Source organism: Dromiciops gliroides, chromosome 5 (genome assembly GCF_019393635.1).
Source record: "Dromiciops gliroides isolate mDroGli1 chromosome 5, mDroGli1.pri, whole genome shotgun sequence".
NCBI lineage: Eukaryota > Metazoa > Chordata > Mammalia > Microbiotheria > Microbiotheriidae > Dromiciops > Dromiciops gliroides.
In genome coordinates this window covers 56,749,665-56,769,471 of record NC_057865.1, presented here as the reverse complement: position 1 = coordinate 56,769,471, position 19,807 = coordinate 56,749,665, and the positions used below count along the sequence as shown (strand labels likewise).

At 35.4% G+C, this 19,807-nt stretch overlaps 1 protein-coding gene across 1 annotated transcript in view; it reads right to left on the bottom strand.

Annotated features, from left to right (window-relative positions):
- Positions 1–19,807, bottom strand: part of MALRD1 (MAM and LDL receptor class A domain containing 1) — a 910,872-nt gene that overhangs the window by 874,159 nt on the left and 16,906 nt on the right. The window contains 1 exon segment of the mRNA XM_043967510.1: positions 13,264–13,404. Within this exon segment, the coding sequence (XP_043823445.1) occupies positions 13,264–13,404 (141 nt within the window).

Sequence of the window (19,807 nt, the reverse complement as noted above, 5' to 3'; positions counted from 1 at the left end):
GGCTTACACTTATCAGAATTGGCTCAAACACCTTAATTTCATCACAGTTGGCTCAAAGAGGGAACAACATACCCACTCAATTAGGTGGAGTAATCTATCTAACCCTGCAAGAGGGGATGAGGGGAGAGGGATAAGGAGGGAGGGGTGAAATGAGGAAGGGCAGATTGCGGAAAGGGGCAGTCAGAGGTGAAACACTTTTGAGGAGGGATAGGGTGAAAGAAGATATAAAATAGAGGGAATATCATAGGGGAGGGAATAGGATAGAGGGAAACAGCAATAGTAACTGGAAAAAAATTTTTGAAGCAGAGGCAAGAGTAATATAAGATGATTGATGATGATTGGATGAAGATGAGAATTGACTGAGGAGAACTGATTGATGATGAGGACTGATTGATGATGACTGATGATTATGATAAAATATGTGGTACTTACTTTGCTGGGCTACTGTGAAGAAGGTTCTTTGTCAGGTATAAGGCACTATGCAGATGTTATCTATTATTGTTGCAAGAATCAATCTCATGGGTGTATTGTAAGGAAATCTCTCTTTAAAGTACTATATAAATGCAGTTTACTATAAAAAACATGATGAGCAGAATGCTATCAGAAAAACCTGGAAAGACCTGCATGAGCTGATACAACATGAAACTTACTGTATACAAAATAACAAAATACTGCAAGATGATCTGCTGTGAATGGCTTGCTTATTTTCAGCAATACAATGATCCAAGACAACTCTAAAGGTATTATAAAAAATTCAGTCCACCTACAGAGAGAGAACTGATACTGTCTGAATACAGATTGAAGAATAATTTTTTGCTGGTTACTTTATCTGAAGTTTTGTTTTTGTTTTCTTTTATGACCTGGCTAATGTGGAAATGTTTTGCAGGACTGCTCATGTATAGCTTATATGGAATTGCTTGAGTTCTTGGGGAGGAAGGGAGTGAGGAAGAGAATTTGGAAAACAAAGTTTTAAAAAATTGACATCAAAATTTGTACTTACATCTAATTTGTGAAAAAAATTCTAAATGAATGAATTTCATTGAAGAAATGGCCCTGTGACAAGTTGTTATCCTTCGACAGCTCATTCTTTTTTTTTTTATTAATGAGATATTTTATTTTTTCCGTTACATATAAAGATAGTTCTCAACTTTTGTTTATACATGCTTTACAATTTCAGATTTTTCTCCCTCCCTCCCCTCCCTCCCCCCCTCCCCTAGACAGCAGGTAATCTGATATAGGTTATATCTATATATCTCTATACATATACATATAGATATATATATATACACACACATATATATACACATAATAACATTAATCCTATTTCTGCATTAATCCTGTTACAAGAGAAAGAATCAGAGCAGTGATGCAAAACCTCAAAATAGAAAAAACAACAACAGCACCCAAAACAAAAGAAGTAATATGGTTCAATCAGCATCTATACTCCACAGTTCTTTCTTTCTTTTTTTTTCTTGGATTTGGAGATCCTCTTCTATCATGAGTTCCCTGGAACTCTTCTGTACCATTGCATTGGTGAGAAGAATATAGACCATCACAGTAGGTCAACACTCAATGTTGATGATACTGTGTACAATGTTCTTCTGGTTCTGCTCATCTCACTCATCATCAGCTCACGTAAGACCCTCCAGGTTTCTCTGAACTCTTCCTGCTCATCATTTCTTACAGCACAATAGTATTCCATTGTATTCATATACCACAACTTGTCCAGCCATTCCCCAATTGATGGGCACCCCCTCAACTTCCAATTCCTTGCTACCACGTAAAGAGCAGCTATAAATATTTTTGTACATGTGGGTCCCTTTCCCCCTTCCATGATTTCTTTGGGCAAAAGACCTAAAAGTGAAATTGCTGGGTCAAAGGGTATGCACAGCTTTATCGCCCTTTGGGCATAATTCCAAATTGCTCTCCAGAATGGTTGGATCAGCTCACAGCTCCACCAACAATGCATTAGTGTTCCAATTTTCCCACAGCCTCTCCAACATTTATTATCTTCCTTTTTTGTCATTTTAGCCAATCTGATAGGTGTCAGGTGGTACCTCAGAGTTGTTTTAATTTGCATCTCTCTAATCATTAGAGATTTAGAGCATTTTTTCATATGGGAATAGATAGCTTTGGTTTCTTCATCAGAAAACTGCCTGTTCATATCCTTTGACCATTTCTCAATTGGGGAATGACTTGGATTCTTATAAATTTGATTTAATTCCCTATATATTTTAGAGATGAGGCCTTTATCAGAAGCACTGGCCTCAAAAATTGTTTCCCAGCTTTCTGCCTCCCTTCCAATTTTGGATGCATTGCTTCTGTTTGTACAAAAATTTTTTAATTTAATATAATCAAAATCATCCACTTTGCATTTTATAATATACTCTATCTCATTTTTGGTCAAAAACTGTTCTCCTTTCCAAAGATCTGATAGGTACACTATTCCTTTCTCTCCTAATTTACCTATGGTATCACCTCTTATGTCTAAATCATGTATCCATTTTGACCTTATTTTAGTATAAGGTATAAGATGTTGGTCTAAGCCTAATTTCTGCCATACTATCTTCCAGTTTTCCCAGCAGTTTTTGTCAAATACTGAGTTCCTATCCCAGAAGCTGGAGTCTTTGGGTTTGTCAAACACTACATTACTAGTGTCATTTACTACTGCATTTCCTGAGCCTAGCCTATTCCATTGATCTACCACTCTATTTTTTAGCCAGTACCAGATAGTTTTGATCAACAGCTCATTCTTACTTAGCTTTCAGGGAACTACAGCACAAGTGTATAAAATTACTACTTTTTGGCAGTTGAGTAAGTACTGGTATGTAAATATCTTCTCTAGACTATTTGTGAAAGAAAAACCCATTGAAGACCAAATAACAGGGATTTTAATTATTATTATTCATTTTATTCTTCTCATCTTTCTTCTTTTATAAAATAAACTTTTATTGAACTATTTTGAGTTTTTTAATGTCACCAGAATTTCTTCCAGTATCCCTCCTCCATTCACCCTCAAGAGAACCATAGTAAAAAGATAATATTTTGAGAAAAATGTTTTTGCACAAACAAATCCAGCAAAGTTAAGATTACAGAAGAGACAATTAACTGGGGGAAAATGGAATCTTTGCAAAAACTTCTTCTGATAAATGCCTCATTTCCAAAAAATATAAGGAACTGATTTAAATTTGTAAGGACAGGAGCTATTTCTCAATTGATAAATGGTCTAAGTCAAGATGTGAATAGGCAATCATCAGAGAGAAGAAATCTAATCTGTCTATTGAAAGATAGGGGGAAATATAAAGTAATTCTAGCTCATGCCTAAAAGGTTGGCAAAGATGACCAAAAAAAGAAAATGACCAATATCAGCGTGGCTGTGGGAGAACAAGTACGTTGATGATTAATGGGCCTGTGAATGAGCACAAGCATTATGGAAGAAATTTGTAATTATACACAAAATGTTATCGAACAGTTATTGAAAATTATTTTAAAAAACCCTTTGACCTGGCTATTCAACTGACAGGGCTATACCAAAAGAAATCAAAGAAAACAGGGCCTTGTATATATGAAAATATTCATAGCAATTCTCTTTTGTAGAGACAAAAAAAGCAAACAAATCTAGCAATTAAAGAACTGTCTTTCAGTTGGGGAATGCCTGAACAAATTGTATTGTTATTTTTCATTCTTCATTCTTTTTTTGTGGAGCAATGAGGGTTAAGTAACTAACTGTAATGATTGGAATGACGCCACCTGCTGGAGACTTACTGTAGAAGAGTTCTGCCCATGAAGTGAAGGTCTTTGAGGGCAAGACCAGGAGTCTTTTCTTTGGCGTCACGAAGTGACGTTTGCTAGTGGGAGGAAGAAGGAAGAGCTAGGTGCTCTGACTTGTGCTCTGCCCTTTGGACTCTGGTGGAGAGCAGAGCTAGAAATGTGCCTTCCCTTTAATAGATAGGAATCTAGGCCTTTTCTTCTCTCTTTACCAAATTCTTATTCTCCTTAATAAATGCTTAAAAGTCTAACTCTTGCTAAGGTTTGTGATTTATTGGCGACCACTCATTAGATATTTTAGACAGAATAGCTAGAATTTTAGCCTTTAACATTGCCCAGGGTCACACAGCTAGTGTCAAATGTCTGAGGTCATATCTGAACTTCAGTCCTCCTGACTCCAGGATCAGTGCTTTATCCACTTTGCCACCTAGCAGACCCCATCCTTCATTCTTGAAGAGGACCATGATGTTGGGGTGATATCATGCCTTGAACTGAATTGGATGTGAGTGAGAGAAGGCTGTGCAAAGTCACCAGCCTCACTCTCTCCTCCAGAGCCTCCTGGGTCCAGTGGCAAGACATACATCATGATGGCAGGAGATGACTCTAGATCTTTGAGGCAATCAGGGTTAAATAACTTGTCTAGGGTCACACAGCTAGTAATTGTCAAGTGTCTGAGGTCAGATTTGAACTCAGTTCCTTCTGACTCAAAGGCCAGTGCTCTATCCACTGTGTCAACTAGCTGCCTACAAATTGTGTAGAAAGACACAAGAACATGATCACTAGTACTATACATAAGAAGCTTGCTAATGTTCATAGATGAGAACATAACAAATCCCTACACTATACATATATAAAAATATAGGAATTCCACAAATAATCCACACTGAAAGTAAACCATTATCATAAATAGGAGTTTCCCACAATTATCCAGAAATAACATTGATATGTAAAAAAAAAATCTAAGAATTTTTTCATCGATGTCATAATATCAAATACTCATAATTTCCAAGATATGTACAACAAAATGTTCTCAAAATATAGAGAGCATTTAGAGAAATAGAAACTACATTTTTCATGTTATAGGAAACTACCAATCAGTTCAATCAATGAAAATTTGAGGGCCTATTATGTGCTCAATGCTGGGGATATAAAAAGTGACAAAAGATAGTGTTCCTACCCTCAAGGAGCTTACTAGCAGATGAGGAAACTAGTGCAAATCAGTACCTTGTTTAAAACATATGGTCTTACAAAAGTTGCCTGGAGCTCTAAAGGGATAAGTGACGGGCCCTGGATCAAGGCCAGAAGCAAATCTTAAACATAGGTCATCTTGCCTCTGAGGCCAGCTCTCAAAATACTATATCAATTGTCTAAGATTATATAACTAGGAGGTATCACAGTTAAGATTCTAAACCAGTTCCTCTGAATTCAAAGAAAAAGCTCTTTATAAAAAGCCATGTTGCCTCAATAGAGCCTAAAGATTGGAACCCCAGGTAACTTAATGACTTCCCTTCTTCATTACCAAGATATTTTAAGGACTATTTGGATGTCCTTTATATCAGCCTCTGGATTCTATATTAAAGGAATTGGAAATATAATATAATAACAAAAAAGAATTCTGATGATCTTTTGTTCATATCCTTTGACCACTACTCTCCTAGACAATGAGAGTCTAGGAGAGAAGGGATGCAATAAGTAAAATAATATTTTATTTTAATGTAATATTATTTGAGCATTTCATATTTCTTAGGCATATTTTATTTTTATGCCTTGAAGAAACACAATTTTATAAATATAACCAATAAACAAACAAGCCATCTGCCTGCTATCATTTAGGGACAATACTACCAGAAGGTAACAGAATGTTCTATGGGAAAACTTTTCTCTAGGGAAAACTGAAGAAAGCAATATTTTATGTAGTTCTGATATATGGTGGAAAGTTACATTCATAACTTTGTATGCCTACTAATTATTTTTGTTGCAAATCCCCATTGATGCATCAGTATATTCAAAATGGTGTCAGAATAGAACTCACTCCCAACTGACTCTAAAACTTTATTAGCTTGATATATAAACAATGGAACAAAAAAGGGGGAGGGAAGAGAAACACCCAGGATTCCAATTATCCAGTACACAATGAAAAATCTCTATCTTTGGTGAATCATAGCATATCATCTAATCACCGGAATATTATGCAGGTAATCAGTAGAATACAAAAAAATAGATGGATGTTTTGAGATTGAGGAAGCTAACACCATGTTTAAAAAATTCATCAAAGGAAAAGAGGGTCTCTAACAAGCACAAATTAGAGTCAATATGGATTGCTTCTTCTTCCTTTGTACTCAATCCCAAATCTCCTGCTGTTCCCCATCTGCCACCATCATATATCGGCACTTTTCTATCACCATTGCCTTCCAACTGGGCAATGGCAGAACCACAAAAGAATAATTAATGGCATCATAAGACTGAGACTTATAGAGGATAAGAAGAGGAATAATCCTGAACCTAAAAACATTTTAAAATTAGGTAACAGGACCCCTTCAGTGATCTGCAACCACCACTGAGTAGTTGTCCATACCTGCATACAGTCCTCAACACTAACCAATAAAAATAAAGAGTGCAACTATAATTAAAAGTCAATTTTCCCTGCTCTTCTGAAAGGGAATCAAAACCAATGATGATTTAATGAGATAAAGAGTTTTTTGGTTAGCTTGATCAGACCACACCACACACTTGATCACAATATTTTTCATTTATTCATTCATTTTAAAGTCTTTTTCAAAGTCAACTTCTTTCAAAATTCCAGTTCCTAAAAGCTGGATTTTAAACTTTGTTTTATGAGCAATCTGCACATATGACAGTATTTCTATAATACTTTTTTTTTTTGGCTAGGCAATGAGGGTTAAGTGACTTGCGCAGGGTCACACAACTAGTAAGTGGCAAGTGTCTGAGGCCAGATTCGAACTCAGGTCCTCCTGAATCCAAGGCGGGTGCTTTATCCACTGTGCGACCTAGCTGCCCCTCTATAATACTTTAATGCTTGAAAAGTGTTTTGTACACATTTGAGCCTCACAACCTCTGAAATAGGTATTATTATTGTTGTTGTTGTTGTTGTTATTATTATTATCCTCACTTTACAGATAAGGAAATAAAAGTTCAGGCAGGTTAAGCATCTTGTCCAGAGTCACATAGCTAGCAAACATCAGAAGCAATTTCAAACCCAAGTCTTCCTTACCTAAGGTCTATCAATCTATGCAATGTTGCATATAAGTACTAAAAAGTCCTAGAAGTACATATAAGAGTATACCTCTCCACATTATGTTTATTGAAATAATTCAACTTTCTTTTTTATTAAAAACCTCCTCATCAATAAACATTTGAATATGCAGAGCATAAGATTACTCTATAAGAAACAATGTATTTCTGTTACCAACAACTTTTAAAGAAATATTTACATATAATATTTAACAAGATAGCAACAAAACTGTTCTATTTGACTGTTTTCCCTTCTACCTTTTTTTGGTTTTCTTCTGTTTATTTGTTTAAGTCTTTTTGAATGTTCATTTTTCTTTGCATCTCTGGCTAATCTATCCCAAAGCTCCAGTAGAATCCCTCTTATGTAATGTGTATGTGTAGTCCAATGGGACAAATCAACATATTAGCTACATCTGTCAATGCACTTATTCTGCATCTCTAGTATGTTATCTCTCTGTCAAAAAGCGTGAGGAATGGGAATATAGATTTTGATTACTTTTGAATAAAAGCCCACAGGTCTTGGATATTCAAACATAAACTAAATAGATGTTGTTAACACATTTAATTCAACTGATCTGAAGCAGAATCCATGAATTATTTTTAATGGTTCACTATTTTTTATTAGTATATGATCTCAGAGATGTGTATATGTCATCTGATGACATCAATTGCAACCCCTATCCATTGCATAATCAAATGGATGTTTCAGTAATGATTCTATTTAAACCTGGATTGTACTAGGATTTGGCAACTAGTTGGTGCAGTGGATAGAACACAGGGCCTAAAGTGAGTAAGACTCCACTTCCTGAGTTCAAATCCACCCTCAGACACTTACTAGCTGTTGTGACCCTGGACAGGGCATTTCACCCTGTCTTCCTCAGTTTCCTCATCTGTAAAATGGGCTGGAGAAGGAAATGGTAAACCACTCCAGTATATTTGCCAAGAAAATGTGAAATGAGGTCATGAAGATTTGGACAGAACTGAAAAAATGACTTGATCAAACAATAGCAATAACACTCTTGGAGTCATTTGGATAAAATTAAATAAGAGTGATAAAACCATAGAATGAGAGAGCTGAAAGGAACTTCAGCACTCTCTGGACCAGCCTTCTCAATCCAATTCAATATACATTTATAAAGTACCAACTGTATAGGATGTACTATTCTAGTCACAAAAGATAAAAAGAAAAAAAAATCTTAAAATCCATCCATTCAAGTAGCTTATATCCTACTGGGAGAATCCAACATAAACCCAGAGAGGTATTTTTTTTTAAATTATGGTGTTTATACAAAGGCAATTTCAAAATAATGAGAACACTAACAATTGGCATTACAAGGAAATGCAATGGAATTAGGAAAGTCCTCTTGTTAGAAGAATGTTAGATGTATTTTAAAGGACATGTTTTAAAATTCTAAGAGGCAGCAGTGAGGAAGAAGTGTATTTCAGACATAGGTGATTACTTGTGCAAAGGCAAGTGAAATAGGAGAAGGAAGATCAGGTATGGGAAATAGCTAATTGGACAGTAAGTCTAGGAGGGTACATGAAATAAGACTGGGAGGGTAATTGCCCACAAGATTTTGAAGAAGCAAGGTAAAGATTTGCTATCCTAAAGACAAGAAGGAGTGAAACAAGGTTCCTGAGTAGGGTAGTGTAATGATTGAAATGATGCCACCTAGGGGCAGCTAGGTGGCTCAGTGGATAGAGCACTGGCCCTGGATTCAGGAGTACCTGAGTTCAAATCTGGCCTCAGACATTTAACACTTACTAGCTGTGTGACCCTGGGCAAGTCACTTAACCCCAATTGCCTCACTAAAAAAAAAAAAAAAAAAAAAAAAAAAGAAATGATGCCACCTACTGGAGACTTACTATAGGAAAATTCTGTGATGAAGTGAAGGTCTTTGAGGGCAAGACCAGGAGTCTTTTCTTTAGCGTCAGGAAGTGACGTTTGCTTGTGGGAGGAAGAAGGGGGGAGCCTGGCACTCTGACTGGGGCTTTTTTCCTGAGGACGCTGGTGGAGAAGGGAGCTAGAAATGTGCTCTCCCTTTAATAGATAGATGAATGTAGGCCTTTTCTTCTCTCTTTACCAAATTCTTATTCTCCTTAATAAATGCTTAAAAGTCTAACTCTTGCTAAAGCTTATAATTTATTGGCGACCACTCATTAGATATTTTAGACAGACTAGCTAGAATTTTAGCCCTTAACAGTAGCAGCATAACTAAATCTCTATTTCAGAAGTATAATTTTATGAATGAGAAAACTGATGTGCAAAGTAATTTGGTCAAGTTCATACAGTTACTTTGTAGCAAAAATGATATTAGAATCATTCTGGATAATTGCATGTGTTTTGCATGTATATTGCATGTGTTTCATTATTTATGTATGTCAGCTTATAATTTATTAGTTGATCAGGATTTTTAATTCCTTGCTATTTAAAAATAAAAGAAAAATAAATATATCACAGTTAAAATTTCAGACTAAAGGAGCAAATAACTTTCTTCTCATAATTATAGGCAATTATAAATAACCTTTAGATTTCATATTTCTAGCAAATTAAGTACTATAAATAACAGAATAAATCCACTTTGACATCTCCTGGCCCCTGGAATTATTAAAAGTATTATCTACTTACTCAGGAACAGAACAATGAGTCTCAGACTCATATTTTTTCTCCTCTTTTTAATTATCATTAAGACTAACACAATGATTTTCTTCATTTAAAAATATTTAACTGTAATTAGAAAGCCTTGTTTGAATTTGCTTTAATCACAAGGATTTGATTTGCATCCAATCCATATTTTACAAAAATCAATATGATGCTTTAATTACTTTGCACTGAATTTTAATAGATTTCAAATATTGACAGAGCAATATTTTAAACATTCTAATAGCTTTTCATCCTTGACTTCCAAAACTTGTGAAAGCAGTGATTAAATGTTTAACAATATGAATATTCTAGAACAAATGCAAAAAAACTACATAAAGTTCAGCATTCAGAAATTTTCTATAGTAATTAAGTAGTAATAGTATGAATGGAAAAAGAGATCCCACCTGGCCAATGTTTAGTTAACAACAAAACAACTAAGAGTGGAAACATCAATTTTGTTCATTAGAGGTAGACTGGAAAAGAACACTTGTTTTCTAATCTGCATTTCCACATTTAACTAGAATACTGAACATATATTATAAGGCTGAATCACAGGGGGTTCAAATTAAAGCTTTAAAACCAAAACCTGTTTTGAGAAATATAGGTGCTTAAGTGGAAACATCATGGAAAAGTGGGATGCATAGAATGATGGACCTGGAGTCAGAACACCCTAAATTTAAATCCTACCTCTGATATTTATTGGCTATGTGCTCATAGGGCAAAGTCTCTCAAACTCTAAAGCTCAATTTCTCAATATGTAAACATTCAAATATTTCTTTAATCACATCCATTTGGAAATTCTTGTCAACCATCCTATGTGGCTGTTATACAAGTGCTTCCATTATTTAATTAAAGAGCATGCACTCAGATTCAGTGGATCTCTTTAATAATTTATCCTGCCATTGTAAATCTATCAGGGAAGTGCATTAGCTGCCCATCTGCCATCTGCTACTCCTACCACCTGACCCACACATCTTCTCTTCCTGTCAGATATCTTTTACTTCTACTCTTCTCTGAAGTCCCTTCTTAATTATATGTTACAGCATCTTTACATCTGCTATGAGTGTCTCCATTGTTCTCTGTAAGATATTCCTTTTTAATTGTAGTATTCTGTGTCTTGTTTCTACATGGCAACCCTGCTACAATGTGGCCCTTAAAAAGATGGGCCTGGGCTTTCTTAGAATGCTTGGGGTCCTTAAAAGATCCTTGCAACTTCCTGAAGGCAATCCAGCTCACCTTCTCCTCTTCCTGTTTAACCCTGGTCCCAACTTGGTATTGATATATACTATATTTCCCAGATATTCATCATGATGGAGAAGTTTTATAAGTTTCCCATCCAAATACATGTTATAATCTGGTCAAAAGACATCGTCTTCTACTTCGTTATTCCTATGTAAGGTATTGAGGCAAAATTATTTTAAATGATTGTAGATTTCAAAGAGAAAGCTCTGAAAGGTTCTGAGGCCTGATGTAATCAATACCACATCATCTTTAAACAGAAGCATATGGAGGACTTCCCCAGGAAAACCCAAACAATCCACAGGGTCTCCTCTAATGCTGTGGCAAACACCTATAATGAACTTATAACTCTTTGTTTTATGTCTTGCCTCACTCAGGTTTATGTTCATCAAATAGGACCTTGATTGGGGCTATCCCTGTATCTTCCAAGGAATCTGGAAAGATTCTGAATTAAGAATTGGGAACTGTTGAGATAGCTAGGTGGCATAGTGGATAAAGCACCAGCCCTGGATTCAGGAGGACCTGAGTTCAAATCCAGCCTCAGACTCTTGACACTTATTAGCTATGTGACCCTGGGCAAGTTGCTTAACCCCCATTGCCCCACAAAAAAAACCCAAAACAAACAAACAAAAAAACCCCTATTTACCAAAAAAGTGACATTAAGGGTTTTTTTTTAAATAATTGGCAACAAGCTCAGTAAAATCTATTTTCTAAATCTTTTATTCAATTGTGAAATGATAAAGAGTCGATTCATTGTTAAATATTTCTTGACACAACTTTTTTCATTCCCAACTAACATCCTCATTAGGATGCCCTTTTCACATTAGGTGAATCAGAGATCTTTTGTGGTTGGGAAAGTAGGCATAAATATCAGGGCAATTGATATTTTCTCACCGAACTTTTATCTTAACTATGCTTTATGGCATTTCCCCCTCCCTCAAATAATTTATTTATCAATCTCTTATGCCCTCATAATTGTGTCACTTCAGAAAAGATTCTCTCTCGCCGTGTAATATTTAAAAAATATATTCTATGTATATCATATCAGTATTTATATACATAGAGAATATATATGTATATATATATGTGTGTGTCTACATACATATGTATATATCTAGGTATACACACATAGATAGATAGATAGATAGATAGATAGATAGATAGATAGATAGATATTCCAATCCATCTAATTTTCCCATCTCTGCTTTGTGCCTTTTAGTACCTTTTTTTACCTTCCCCCTAATGTGTCCTAGACTAATGTTATTTTGTTTCTTGATTCCACTGTTCTTGATGGAAAAACTAATTTGTTATAAATGTCTGCAGGTCTTTTTCAGTTTTCTTATGTCTATTCTCCTCCTTCTATTTTCATCCTTAAATGTCCTTGGGATGACTTTGTATGTCTTGCCAGATTTTCTTTAAGCTGTATTTATTTTCCCCTAACCCTTTCTGCTTTATGAGACAACACTGCTGATAATAATGCTTATAGTACCTAACTTCACAAAGTTGTCAGGATGAAAAGAATTTTACAAACTTTAAAGCACTATAGAAATATCAGAAATTAAATGCGCACAACTAAATTTATATCTAGCCTCAGTCACTGTTTACTATGATGAAGCATCTTTAAAAGTAGCCAAAATTTAGGAGGCAGTTAGGTGGTGCAGTGGATAAAACGCCAGCCCTGGATTCAGGGGGACCTTAGTTCAAATCCGACATCAGACACTTGACACTTACTAGCTATGTGACCCTGGGCAAGTCACTTAATCCTCATTGCCCCACAAAAACAAAACAAAACAAAACAAAACAAAATAGTTCCTTAAAAAAAAAAGGAGCCAAAAGCTATTGATTTAGACTTTCATATAGGCAATCAAATTCAGAAGTGATACAAATCAATATGGAGAGAGAATAAAAAGGGTACATTGGAGAGAAGGAAAAGTAACTATAAACCATGTAATATTGAGAAGAATTTTGAAATGTTAGGGGTTTTTTGAGAGATAGTGAACATTTGAGATAAGTCAGTAGAAGACACAAGTAGATGAAATGAGCTGAAGTCAATGTAGCCATAAGGTACTAAAGGTATGAAAATATGGTTATTGATCTCTATTTTAAAAATTAGTTTACAAAGAAAAGTCATAACCAATAAAGCAGCCTTTACTTCAATAATAGTGGTTGAAAGTTATTCTCTTGACTGAATCATTGAGACATCTCATTAACTCTATAAAACTATCTTCCTTAAACCAACAGAGAAAGAAACATAAGAATAAACATAACTCGCCTTTGTTTTAAGAAAGAGAATTAGAATACCACCAAAGATATAATAAAATAACAGAAAATAAGTTTATTAATTAATTAAACATTCTTACCAGACTCGTTTCCATTGTGATTGCAGTATGGAGGTGAAGTACTAGTAATTCCATTCTTTTTAGTCCAGCCTACCTGCATACTACCATCAAGTGTCATCACACAGAAGTCAACTTCAAAATCACATTTTTTGTTAGATGAACCTAGTTGGAGAAGAATTCATTTCAGTTTTTAAAGTTTAATTTGGCTATTGGCTTCTGTTGGCACTAATTGCATTATTAATAATATTAAACTCATTTATCACTTTTTAATATAATACATAGAATTTCCTCAGAACAGTCTTCTAAAGATATTTAGTATAAGTATGGTTTTCTCTCTTTTATAGATTAAAAAAATGAATCTAAGACTTTGGGTCACATGACCAGAAATATGACATAGTACGTACTTTCCCCAGACCCCTTTAACTCTTAAAAACACCCCCCCAAAGGAATTATGGATGAGAGGAATTATACAACACATATAGGACATATGCAACTGAATCCTTAAGACAAAGAAGAAGGTACCCCAACAAGGTAAAATCCACATGAATTAATAGAGAATGATAACCCTTTAAGTCTTACCCAGAAAGCCTCCCCTTCCACCAGCCTCCACATTCCTAACAGAGAAGCACAAACTGATGTGCAAGGAACAAAAACCTATATTTTTGGACATGATCATTGTATGAATTTGTTTTGTTTAGTTGTTCCTATTTATTATAAGAGGGTTTTTTTTCTCCTGGTTAACTGAGAGGGGTAGTTAGCAACTGTGATGGGGAGAGACAGGCAGACACACAGACAGAGGCACAGAGAGACAGAGACAGAGAGAGAAGTTAGCTAAGAAAAAATATTTGTGTCATATATATATATATATATATAGTGTCATATATATATATATATTTTATAAGCATCTGACACCTAAGCTATATAAGCAATTAACAGAAATCTACAAGATCAAAAGCCATTTTCTAGTAGATCATGATCAATGAAACAAGTTCACAAAAGAATTACAAACTACTAATAACCACATAAAAATGCCCCAAACCACTAATATGAAGACTGTAACTATATGACAATGCCCGAAATCACTAAGAATAAGAAAAAACAAATAAACTAATTTAGTAATTATTTCACATCCACAGCAAAATGTCAAAGATGACCAAAAATGGGACAAATCTAAATTGTATCATTAGTGGATCTGTGAATTGGTGCAATCACTCTAGATTCAATTTGGATTCATGCAGAAAAGAGTGACTAAAATGTCCATGCCCTTTGATGTAAAGCTGCCACTGCTAAGCATGTATTAGAAGACCAATGACCAAAAAAAAATGAAGTTGCATATATAACAAAATATTTATAGCAGCAGCCTCTGTGGTAACATAGAAGGCAGGGAGAAGATGTCCTTCAATTGAGGAATGCCTTAAGTTGTAGAATATGATTATAATAGAATACTACTAAACTATAAGAAAGAATGAATAAGAAGAATACAGAGGAAAGACAGTAGTTTGAACCAGGAGAACAATATACATAATAATTATGACATTAAAATCATTGTGACATTAGCAGTTGGCTTATGACTCTTGGTTTTTATTAGAATGTAAGCTTCTTGAGGGCAGGGACTGTTTTTGTATTTGCTTGGTATTCTCAGCACTTCTCATAGTTTCTTTCATATAATAAGCATTTGATAAGTCCTTGCTGAATCATTAGGATGAATTAAAATAAGTGTAGTCCCTACTACTCAACCATGATTTTGTCTGGTTCCATATTCTAGCTGAAGCATGAACTCATCATGACTATATTAAGATCACAGAACTATGCCTGATGTGTGTCGCTATTCAGTCTTCAAATTCTTAAATGAGTTGGTATTTTTTTATTTGTTGTGCCTCAATAAATATGTTTTCAATTTTTCTTGCTCTGTTCATGTACAGTGTAGCAAAGATTCAAAGAACATCTATTTAGGGTTGAGAAACCTGGCTGCTCCCTATGACAATTAGGGCTGGTGACAAGGCAAATGCTGCTAGGGTCACTCTACAAAGCAATCTCCAGAATGCTGTTCTTTTCAATGTGAGCACAACATAGTGATGATAACTTACATTATTATATAGCACTTTTAAGATTTACAGAGCACTTTCTTCAAAACAACCCCAGGAGGTAGGTAGCATAAGTAGTACTGTCTTTCTATAATAATTTGAATGTACAACATTCTATACAACTCTCAACTCTCGTGAGCTAAATGTACAACATTATGGTCTCCATTCTATCCTCCAAATTACTGCCAAAGTCCTCACCTTAAAGCATTAGACAAATCATGCTACTTCCCTATTTGATAATTTTCAGAAACTCTTTATTATCTCTGGGATAAAATGCCTATTCTTCAGTTTGGTAAAGCCCTCGACAGCCTGGCACCAGCCTACTTACCCTGAACTGCTTCACTTCACTCTCTTTAAAAGAATCCACGTTCTAGCTGGATTGGACTATTTACTATTCCTTGAACTCAGCATTTGATCTCCCACTTTGGTGTCTTTGACCATGGTGCCCCCTTGATGAGGATGGCTCACCTTTGCATTTTTTAATTCTTAGCTTCTTCTGATGCTCAATTCAAATGTTATCTCCTATGGGAAGCCTTTCCCAAGTCCTTTGATAAGTAGTACTCCTTCCCTCCTCAAATTAACTTCTGTTTACATACCTATGTTGTTATCACGCTCCCAATAGAAAATAAGTTCCTTGAGGGCAGGGACTTTTTTGTTTCTTTTTTCTATTCCTGGCACCGGGCACAGTACCCTTTGCATAGCAGGTATTTTTTAAACATTTGTCGAATGTGTATAATAATCCCTCTGAGTCCTAATCAGAGATGAAAAAGGAAAATATTTTAAGTGAGAATGTAGCATAAGCAAAATTTGAAAGATTAGAAAGCAAAAGACATGTTCAAGGGCATGGACTGAACCAGTTCATCAATAAAGAAAGGATGCCATGCAGAAAAGCAAAAGGAGATAGATTCAAAAGAACGTTGAGGCCAAGCAGCAAAGGGCCTTCAATGTCTGGTAGAAAAGTTGATAATTAATCCTACTAATGGTAGCGATCCATTGAAGTCTTGAGGGCAGAAAAAAATGATACAATAAAGTCAATATTTTGAAAACAGTCCTTTTTGCTTAATCTGTGCAAGCTGGGCTCCTGGTAAAATTCTGAAAGCAACATATTTGAACTACATTTTCTCACTCCCCTGCAGAACTATCTTCACTTAGTTAGAATTAAGGTTTTGCTTTCATTCCCTAAAGAGAGCTAATTTTTCTTTAAAGTCTATTTGAAAAATGGGTCTTCATTCTTTGCAAAACCAGAGTTGAAGACATTAAATATTAGGTTACCAACTGTTCCTCATACTAAGATCCATATGACAAGTTCTTTCCAAAAATCAAAATCAAGGAAGAAAGTTTGTCCCTTTAAATGAATTCATATGCATGTTTTCTTTTATCAGGCAATAAATACTACATCATTCAACATGTTTCTCGTTTTGCCTTAGCTGCTAGGAAAGACAAAGTTAAATTTGTTGCTTACCTACAGGAACTAACTCATTCCAGCTGGCTGGTAACCTATTTCTCTACTTTTTAAAATTGTTTTTTTCTTCTTGTTTTATTATTAATTTTTCTGTTAAATATGTCTTTTAACATAGCATGCCACCTCAATTCCTCTTTTTGAGAAATAGGCAGAATATAAAGGATAATATTATATGATTTATTCCCTGTTTGCATTCAAAACATTCGCTATTCTGAATATCTTCAAGACTAATGTTAATACTAATAATGCCAAGCTTGATGGGGACAAGGTGAAATCATCAGGATCCATTTAGAAAGTCATTCCTTTGTCCCCAGAGATAATGAACCATAATGGTGCTTTGTTGTCCCTCCTTCACATTTTATTAAATGGAAAAAATATATTTAGGACAGAAGTTTACAAGTCCCCACACAAAACTTTTTATTGAACAGAAATGTGGTTTTTGTCCTTCCTCAATGCCATGTCTATATTCCAGAGTCTCAGCAGGGAGCAGAATGAAGGAGGTAGGTGAAGAAAAGTGATTATCAACATTAAATGAAGGCAATAAAAGTGGATAAGGGCAGAGGGGAAGAACAAAGGGGATCAAAGCACATGGTACAGGACTTCCTATATAATTGCATCAATGGCACAAAGGGCATTGGGCCTTTTAGCTTTTCCTCCCTGATGATGATCCAATGTCTCTCACATTCCTACATCCCAAGGAGAGAACTTTGTACACTAAACTCCTCCACTATGATGATTTTAACAGCAAGCATTTATCAAGCACCTACTACTCGCCAGATATCATGCTAGATTTGGGGGAATAAAAGACAAAATTGAAACTGTCAGTGTCCTCAAGGAGTTTACAGCCTAGTAGGAGAAAACAACATGTATGCCAAGAAGTCAACACAAAATAAATACAAAATATCCAAAGAGAGACAGAGTTAGATGATAAGGAAAGACCCAGATTTTGACACTGAGCTGAACCATGAAGGAAGAAAAAGGACTCCAAGAGATGGAGGTGAGAATATTCCAAACAGATCAGACAGCCTGTGTAAAGGCATACAGAGAGCTGATGGTGGAATGTTTAGCACATGTAGTAGCTGCTTAATGAATGTTTATTAATTGGCTGCTTTATTTATTGATTAAATGCCATGTGTGTGAAATAGCAAGTATCCCATCATGCCGTTATGTCTAGAACATAAAGGAAATCACTTGAAATCAACTTGGAAAGATGTAATAAATCTTGATTGCAACAAATATAATAGCCTTTTTTACCCTGTCGCAATAGCTTCCACGATATTCTGGTTCAGAGTTAATAATGCCAATTTCACATCCCACCAAAATTTGTGGAAAATAAAATTCTTATACAAACTTTAATTCCCTATGGTCTTCATGCAGTGCTATTTCCATAGTCCTATAATAGTGCATGCCTAGACCTCTGTGGGAAGAACCAGAATGCCAACACATAAGAGTCAAGATCTTCATTCGAGTGAAAATTAACTTATAACCTGCTTCATCACCATCACCACCATCACCACCACCATCACCACTATCATCATCCCTAGTAATTTTTTACTCCATTTCTTAATCAGCTATGACCAGATCCTCATCTTCATGGTATACTGAAAATAGCAATGGATTTAAGTTCAAATCTCAGAATCTTTATCTACCACCTACATGACCTATAGCAAACCACAACCTCTCTGAGCCTTGGTTGTATCTTCTATAAAATAGGGAGAGTTTGATTAGATGACCTGTATGGTATCTTTCCATTCTGATCTCTGGGAATTTATGAACACAACCGCTACCCAAACAAATTCTAGGGGCAGAAAAATGACACAATTAAATCAGCATTGGGAAGACAGTGCTCATTCTTTTTAGCCTCATTGGTGTAGGTTGGGTTCCTGGTAAAATCTCAAAGTGACATACATGGGCCTTATTGTCTCAGTACTCTGCAGATATGTCTTCATTGAGTCAAAATTTTAGGATAATCCTTTCATGCTCCCTCCATAATATTTTATGTATCAACCTCTATACTCGCCACATATTATCACACCACCCTATTTCAAGACACCTTACCTTGCTTGTTGGAATAGCCTCCAAATTGGTCTTCCTATCTCTAGTTTCCCCATTCTCCAATTTATCCTTCGCACAGCTTCCAACATTATTTACCTCTAGCATAGTTCTGACAGAGTCACTACCTCGCTCAAAAATCTCTAAAGGACCCACTTTCTTATTTTTTCTTTTTTGTTGTTTTTTGTTTTGGGGGGCAGGGCAATGAGGGTTAAATGACTTGCCCAGGGTCACACAGGCAGTAAGTGTTAAGTGTTTGAGGCCGGGTTTGAACTCAGGTCCTCCTGAATCCAGGGCCAGTGCTTTATCCGCTGTGCCACCTAGCTGCCCCCAGGACCACTGTCTTTATGATAAAATACAGTCTTCTTAACTTGATATTTAAGACCTTCAATAATCTCTATCAAACAAAATTTTCCAATATCATTTTATGCCAATCCTCTTCACACACACTACATTTCAACCAAAATGGATGATACAATGTTTCCCCACTTCATCCTATACTGTCCCACCTCTTCATATTTGCATAAGCCATTCTCCATGCTCAGAATGTCTCTCCTTTATATCAGCCTAACATCTTTCTCTTCTTTTAAGGTCTAGATCAGATATCATAATGAAACCTTCCTGGAATACCTCAACTGAAAATCTTCAGTGGTTTCAAGTCTGCTGCCTGATACCATAATAATATATGCCTCCTCAAATTTTCTTAAAGCACTGTATCTGGATTTATTTGTCCTTTGCCCCAACCAAACTCCAACTTGTGTTAATAATTACAATATTTCCATACATGTCATATTCCCACAGTAAGCTCCCTGAAGGCAGGGAATGAATCACTGTTTATCTGAACATTCCCAATGCCTAGCACAATGCCTGGAACAATGAAGAAACTTGACAAATGTTGGGTAAATTGAATGTAGGTTGAAAGGAACCTCTGAGATTGCTGGATTCACCCCCTTCTCTTTATACATTA